An 8,062-nucleotide genomic window follows, 5' to 3' on the forward strand; every position below is an offset into this window, starting at 1 on the left:
AGTTAGGAATCTTGAATGTAAATGTGATATAATTTTTTTTTCTTAACCCTATCATGTTTCTTCTTGTTATTCTTTTGTCAAATCAATTTGAGTGAGGCTCTCTCGCGATCTAAACATGCCTCGTGACAATAACACCAAAACAAATAAATAAATCTACTATGAAAAAGAAAATGAAAAAGCACAAAACAATGTTAACAATATTATTTCAATACTCTAGATGAATTGCACCAGATTGGTTGCACCTCCCTTCAAAGGTCAATCATCATCCTTACCCTCATAATCAATCAATTTAGGTAATTAAAGAGAAAGAACAATGAATTATACTTAAAGAATAGCAAAAAGAACAAATAGTGTTTTTCCCTTTTCCTATTTCTTTTTTGTTTTTTTAACCTTATCTCTAACGAACTTTGTATAGGTATCGGAGTGAAACGTGACGCAACGCGGAAGTAGTAGTCTTAGAATCCACCAAGGACAATCTTCGAATCCACGAAGAGCTTCAAATTCACGAAGTAAATATTAAAGAAAAACGAAATTTTATTAATCAAAAGTTATGCCTATAGGGCTTACAAGACCCTACTTAAATAGAAAAGAAACAAGACTTTTACAAGAACTCAAACTCTTATAAGGACTCTAACTTACCAAAAACAGTAAAAGAATTCCTAAAACATTAAAACTCCTAAAAAGACTCCTTACGACTAGGAAAGTCCACCGGTCAAATCTGAGATCAAATCGGCTTTGTTTCCTAATCAAAACAGACTCCTAAAGCATTACTAAAAATAGTAAAAAACAGACAAAAATGCAGATATCTCTCAATCCGTAAGGAATTTGGCGAAACGAAGGAAGCAAACAGAACCCTTAGGAGTAGGTTTGGATGGCTCCGTCTCGTTGAGATAGTCGATTTTCATATATAATTCGTCTAATCCCGACGTACGATTTGAAAGTTACGGCCGTTTCTTCAAAACAAGTTATTTTCTTCGACCGGGCCCGCATTTGGGCTTACGACTGTCCCACTTTGACATAAACGTGTCTGCCATGTGTTCTACATCAAAACGAGATTAGAACTTTGGGGGTATCAAAGTGAAACTGAGTAAAATTTGAGGGTACCGAAATGAAAACAACACATATTTTAAACTAAACAACCCCTTTCAAGGACAAAAACAAGTTTAAATCATTAAATGGATAGACAAACACTCATTAAAAACTTGACATTTTGATCCTTAAATCTCTTCATAACATGCAAACCATATCAAATAACATGAAATACACACCAGATACCCCTAAATGTTTGGAATAAGCTTTCTTAGGTGGGCGCCACAAAGGGGGAAAGAGAGTGAGAGAGAGAGAGAGAGAAAAAGAAGAGGAGCCATACAAGTTTCGGATCGGGTACCGATCCTACAAAGAAAACCCAGTCCGTACCCGTCCGAATCTCGAACATTTGTCAAAATATTGTCAGAAATTTTGGAGCGAACTAAAAAAATCACTGAAAATAAAAACAGAAAAAACTGCAGATCTAATGGATCGCCGATGAATCGAAGGAGCTGAAGAGGAAATCAATGGATCGAGCATTGAAGTCCGCAAGAGAATCGGGATCTCTCAATCTCTCCAATCGCTCTCTTAGGTCTCCTCTCTTTCTCTCTTCATTCACGTTGGACCTCATCAAAAGAAGTTCTTTTTTTTTGGGTGAAATTTCGTCAAATTTTTTTTCGAGATTTGATTAGGTAATGAAGAGAATCGAGCTAAGCGAAGCTCAAAAGCGTGGGAGTTTAAGTAATTTAAGACATTTTAAAGTCGATGTAGTCTTTAATAGGGAGTGGTGGCCAAAAGAAGTATAAAATTGGATTAATGGGTTTTGAAAACAAAGAAGCTCAAAAGCGTAGCGTAATTCTAGGTTTAATAGTAGGAACTATTATATGGTTTGTAGTCTACCTAGTGTTGTTCTAGGTTGAATGGTAGAAAAATGAATACTATTTTCAAAGAAATAAAGAATAAAACAGGTGCGAATTGTCACATTCCTGTACGAATAGCGGAAGCTGTTAACAGATTGAGGTCAGAAAAGTGAAACTAACAGTAATCTCGTTCCTTTTCGTGGCATTCTAATTTTGATAGAAATTTTTTTTTGATCACATCAGTATTGTGTTTTATGAGTTTTATTATTAGTTGGAATCGGGTCCGAATTTATTAGATTTCTTTCTAATTTTATGTCACCTGAGTTACTAGCTAGTCGTTTGTTGCCAGATCAGTTGACCTCTAATGAGAACACAAAAAATACTTTCTTAGCCGATCACATTTTTAAACATTTTAGTACTATTTTATAGGTAGATGAATAACACAACAGTAAAATTGGTTTAATCATCATTTCTGTTTCGGTCTTAAAACATGACAGCCAAGTACCAGAGGATGTTTATAAAAGCTTGGATGCTGTTAAAGATGATGAGAAATGGTGGGAGGTATTGTCTTTTTGCCTTTTTGGGAAAGATATAATGCAAAAGTACACCTCAAGGGCATGGATTTTGGTATAAGAAGCGCTCAATTTTGCAGGCTGTGGAGTTACAGAAACTTGTTCTGGCTCATAACAACCTAGAAGTGCTGAGCAATGATCTGAAGAATTTATCGTTGCTGTCTGTTCTTAATGTTAGTCACAATAAATTATCTTGCCTTCCGGCTGCAATAGGAGAGTAAGTCAATTTGCAAACTTTGCACACTTACTGTTGCTTAAAGAAAATACAAAATTTACCGCTAATGTTTTGCTGGTATCTGACTATGTTGTATATTGCTCATCAGGCTTGCTTCGTTAAAAGCACTAGATGTTTCATTTAACTTGATAAGCAATCTACCGGAAGAGCTTGGCTCAGCAACAGCATTAGTCAAGTAGGTCTTTTCTTCATTTTATGACACGAGGGCTAAGTTTTTATGCTACTTCCATGCAACTTACTCTGTAGTGTGACCAATAGCATCAGGTTTTTCTTTGAACTTTATTGTTGTCACATCATATTATTTGTTTGGCTCTTTTAACTTCTAATAACCAAGCAAAGTAGCATTTGGTTACTTTGTGGAATGTGAGTTAAGAGAGACTATAGAGGAAACAAATCATATGAACTGAATTTCTTCTTGGAAATACCAGATTGTACTCTCTCAATGATCTCTCAGTTTGCTATCCAAAAGGGACGTGCTCCATCTATATTCACTAGTTTTAACTTCTTACGGCACAAATATTTTTTTTCTTCTACATGATTTAAAATTTTTTAGCCACATGAAGACATGAATCCATCTGAGCATTGGACTGTGAAATGAGAACTTATAATTTTTCTTTCAAGGTGTAGAGGCATGTCAGACATGCTCATCACTAAAAGCATATGCCAAATTAGAGGGGAGTGTTCTACAATATGTAAATAAATCTTGTTGGATCAAGCTTTTTTCATGAACAGAGGAGTACGGAGTTAATACAAGATTTTACTGATTATCCCACTGCAGATTTGTAAGATGTGTATTAAAATTGTATAATCAGGTGTGTTAAGTATAGTTCTGATTGATTAAATGCAGATTTGTAAGATGTGTATTAAAATTGTATAATCAGGTGTGTTAAGTATAGTTCTGATTGATTAAATCCGAACATTGATATCTTATAATTAACTCCACTAATGCTCCTCTTTCTTCCTATATTTAATGGGCGCAAATTGGAGACTTTATTTTGTTCCGTTACTTATTTTAGCTAGTATCTTTCGGAAACATCGAACCTATGCCTCAAAACACTTGTAGATTTTTTAGTGCATATTTATTTTAGGGAAATCGATGAAATTTTGTGTACTGTCTTAATATCCTAAGTGGTAATTGATTTACTCAATTTTAGCAAACCGGTTTAATATGTAGTTGGCATGCTTTAGAATTTTTCTTTAATTGGAGTATATGTTCCCAGGCTTGATTGCTCAAACAATCTGCTTAAAGAACTTCCCTGCAGCCTAGGAAATTGCACAAATTTATCAGAACTCAAGGTAAAATTCTCTCAGACTAGTACACAGTTTTTACTTTTATGTTCACTTCGTGTAATCAGTTGTCTGACTCTGGATTTTAGGGGAACTTCATTTGCTTGTTATGGTAATATTTTCTATACTGTGTCTCCTATATTCAAATGGACTTCCTAGTCTAGCTATTTTTGGAACTAAAAAAACATTCCTTTAGATGCTTTCTTTCTAAACCTTTTCACGATCTGATGATATCTCACTTTATGCTCAGGCAACTAACAACTGCATACAAAAATTGCCAGATCAACTTGTCAACTGTTCAAAATTGATTAAATTTGACTTGGAGGTAACATCAAGAGTCGCTTTTAATTTGAGATGAGCTCTTCTTGCTATGGTTCTTATGATATTAATTGACAATATTTAAGACATAAAACTGATATTCTGTCTAATTCAGAGAAATAAACTCACTGCGCTCTCAGAATATATGCTCAGGTCATGGACAATGGTTATGGAATTTAATGCTGGTATTCGTAATTGTTTTTGAAAGAATTGGAATTCGATCTCTCTTTTTAATTTGGATGCCTACTAAAGTATATTGCTTTTGTTTAAATGTCTTCTTCCAGCTAAAAATCTGCTCACTGCTATTCCAGATAGTATTGGAGCCCTTTCGAAGTTGATCCGTTTAGATCTTCATCAGAACAGTGAGTAAAGTCAGCCAATTAATTGTAAATTATAAATGTTGACACCTAAACTTTATGTATGAAAGGATGCTCTATTTTCTAATTTGACTGCAGATTCATGCTACTTTCTTCTAAATTTTGACTATCTCTTGTCTGTCCAGAAATTTCTTTGATTCCACCTTCAATCATGGAATGCTCCTCTCTTACTGAGTTTTACATGGGGTTAGCTCATATCCTAGATTATTGTACAATTTCCTACATTAATTCAATGGATTCTTCTCAGGAGCTTCATTTTCGTACTTATTTCACTTTATATTTCAGAACCAATTTACTTACATCACTGCCAGCAGAGATTGGTGTTCTTCCTAAGTTGGGAATTCTAGATCTTCATTCAAATCAGGTAAGTACATTTGTTGTTACTGTTCTTCCTTTTATGATCTGAAAGGTTTGTTGTGTTCCTAGTTATATCACGCAAAGCTGTTCTATTATAATTACTTTCTTTTGTAACTTCTAACAAAGGTAATAAACTCCATTATCAAAGTACTGAATGCTTCGTTTTTCTGCATGATGTGCTTCCAGGGCAGGGCATCACAAACCATTAGAGCATCATGATCTAGCCTTTTTCTTATATGTTGCTACTATAATAGAGCTTTTGTTTCAAAATTATAGGCTACATCCTCCAATTAAGCAATTACCCTAATCCACTCTCTGCCTCAGTCCATACTTTGGTCTACCTTCCTGCAACTCCTTCAAGTACAGTCTCGCCATTCTTAATTCATTGGACATGTTCAAACAGTATTAATTGATCATCCATCATCTTATTCTAGATTGAACTTGCCTCAACTTCTTATCGATAACTATTTCTTTTTCTTTGATGATAACCTTGGGTTTGAGGCCCCTGCCCCCGGCCCCTGCCTTTCATTAATAAGGGTTTTAATAAACATCTCCTGATACAAAAATAGAATATGTCTAAGTCTCACAAAAGCAGATACCAATTTCCACAAAAAAAAGTTCATTAAACATCTCAACTACGAAACAGAATGTCTCTAATTCTTACAAAAGTTCCAGGAAAAAAAAATTCATGTAAAGAGGCTATGGGTAGAATTCTCAGCCTAAACAAAATATCCATAGCCAAAAAGAAAAGGATAGTCAATCAGCCTCCTCATAAACGGCAAAACTAAAGTTCAGGCCAACAAGTTATTAAAAAAAATAAAATCACTTGTCCTTCATATCAACTAAAGCACGGACAACCATATCACCATTTGCTAGAATATTCCCTTCAACTTCACAGGCTCTCAACATCACCAGTGTACTTCATAACAGCTTCTCCACTTTACCATACTGCTAGTATACAATGAAAACATCCCTCAGTTTCACTATCATCTTCTCAATTTGCAACTCTTCCATGTCATTTAGCTTGTAAATGTGTATTTTGTTTATAAAGTGAAACTATTTTTACCCTTTTTTTATTTGTTTCTTGCTGATGCATATCTGTGTCTTTAACTTGGTGGCTGTCCAATAACATATAATTCTATCAGTTGAAGGAGTTTCCCGTGGAAGCTTGCGAACTGCGCCTCTCCGTCCTGGATTTGTCAAATAATTCATTATCAGGGTTGCCACCTGAGATTGGTAAGCTTAGCTTAGAGTTTGTTTGTCTGCTCTAAGTCCAAATAACATGTTTTTTGATATATGAAGTTGGGATCATGTACTTGTTATCCTCCACTCACCAACTTGTTATTCTGTTTAATGTTACTTTCATGGTAATATCTGTGCAGTGAGATCAATACTTTACTAACAAAGGCATCCAAATAGCTAATAGCAGTAATTTGTGAAAATTAACAGCATGCCTCGCTATGTGTTAACTTTCTGTCTCCACCGCAATATACTGAATATAGTTAGGGTGTATTTCTATCTTAGAAATGCCGTTTTATGTCCATTTGTAGAATGGTTACTGCTTTGTTAGCTGCATTTTCTTCTTTTATATACTTCTCATGGCTTTTGTTGTTTCTAATTACTGCATAAATTATTTTCTCCACATTATTTCATTGTTGAAAATTTTAGGTCGAAATAGTTTTGCTGCTATTAAATTGCTTTCTATCATTTGTAGTGCATGGTATTCCTTTCCTGCCCATTAAATTAGTGAAAACTTTTTATAATCTTTCTCCGTTTCTTGTTACTGGTTAGGTCATTTTCTTAGTTTTTTGTATCTTGTTGTCTAGCTGCGACACCTTTTTATATCTCGCTTATTTACTTGATCCGAAACCTGTCGGAAATAATTATATGTTGTTTTTTCTCGTTTCTCTCGGACTTCTCTGTCTTTAACTTCTGTATTACGACTTAGGTAAAATGACTACTCTACGGAAACTTCTACTCACCGGCAATCCCATGCGAACTCTTCGAAGGTGTAGCATTCAAGTTTCTTTCTTTTGGCTAGAGAGCTCTAGTGTTAGACCTTCTGATTGTTCTTATCTGTTCTATTCCTATTGGCTCATTGGTCACTGGACCTACTCCAGAACTGTTGTTAGACCTTCTGATTGTTCTTATCTATTTTATTCCTACCAGCTCATTGGTCACTGGACCTACTCCAGCACTGTTGAAGTATCTACGCAGTCGACTCTCTCCCAGTGAGGAAGGTAAATTGCTGCATATCAGCATCTAGTTTTTCATATATTTGCCTTGGCTATAAATGCTTGAAGATATAAACCTTGTTTGCACCGGTTTCATATAAATCTACAGATTAAGGCTCTCATAGTTCACTTATAAACAAATTTCTACCGTCCAACCATCTGATTATGATTTATCGTGCAGAATCAAACGCTAGTCCAAGCAAAGATGATCAGATTGCTATGGCAGCTCGGTTATGTTTGTCTTCAAAGGTACGCGTCAAGCTTTTATTTACCAAAGCAGCAGAGTTTATCGTACATTCAAAAGATAAAAAATCTCCAAGCAGCAGCTCTAGTTTTATGCAGATATTTATTCAGCTAGCTTTAAACAGAAAATTTAGACTTGATTTTGGTGCTCTTGCATTTTCCTAGTTAAAAGGTTCTCTTTAAAGATTGTCTTATTTATTAATCTAAATGATAAATACAGTCTTATTTCTTGGAGGAAATTCATATTTATGAATCACTTATCCAGCCGCCACCTCCTTGCTCCTCACCTTTTGACCTTCTTAACCTTCAAAATTTTCCTAATCCTGCAATACCTCTTCTTTTTGGTTTCCTGTGCTAAAATACCATGCTCTCAATTCTTCTAGCGTAGCTAGCTAGGGCTTGGTAGTTGTCAACCCTTTCCGACCTGCATACAGCATGAAATCTGCTTAGCCACAAATACTGATGTTAGACATTTAACAGAGTAAAGAACTTGGTTCTATATGTCTGGATCTAGTGGGAAGCACTGTTGTAAATAGCGGCCAATAGCGGCAGC

At 35.1% G+C, this 8,062-nt stretch overlaps 1 protein-coding gene across 1 annotated transcript in view; it reads left to right on the forward strand.

The window, feature by feature from the left end:
* The window catches only part of LOC109849490 (plant intracellular Ras-group-related LRR protein 6), a 14,052-nt gene continuing 7,411 nt past the window's right edge, over positions 1,422–8,062 (forward strand). Inside the window, exons 1-14 of the mRNA XM_020419331.1 lie at positions 1,422–1,618; positions 2,384–2,447; positions 2,539–2,675; positions 2,782–2,868; positions 3,914–3,989; positions 4,231–4,305; positions 4,414–4,483; positions 4,583–4,660; positions 4,801–4,861; positions 4,961–5,039; positions 6,178–6,268; positions 6,981–7,041; positions 7,202–7,272; positions 7,448–7,515. Coding sequence (XP_020274920.1) covers positions 1,554–1,618; positions 2,384–2,447; positions 2,539–2,675; positions 2,782–2,868; positions 3,914–3,989; positions 4,231–4,305; positions 4,414–4,483; positions 4,583–4,660; positions 4,801–4,861; positions 4,961–5,039; positions 6,178–6,268; positions 6,981–7,041; positions 7,202–7,272; positions 7,448–7,515 — 1,083 coding nt within the window. The 5' untranslated portion in view covers positions 1,422–1,553. The remainder of the gene's footprint in view (positions 1,619–2,383; positions 2,448–2,538; positions 2,676–2,781; positions 2,869–3,913; positions 3,990–4,230; positions 4,306–4,413; positions 4,484–4,582; positions 4,661–4,800; positions 4,862–4,960; positions 5,040–6,177; positions 6,269–6,980; positions 7,042–7,201; positions 7,273–7,447; positions 7,516–8,062) is intronic.

Source organism: Asparagus officinalis, chromosome 7 (assembly GCF_001876935.1).
Source record: "Asparagus officinalis chromosome 7, Aspof.V1, whole genome shotgun sequence".
Classification (NCBI taxonomy): Eukaryota; Viridiplantae; Streptophyta; class Magnoliopsida; order Asparagales; family Asparagaceae; genus Asparagus; species Asparagus officinalis.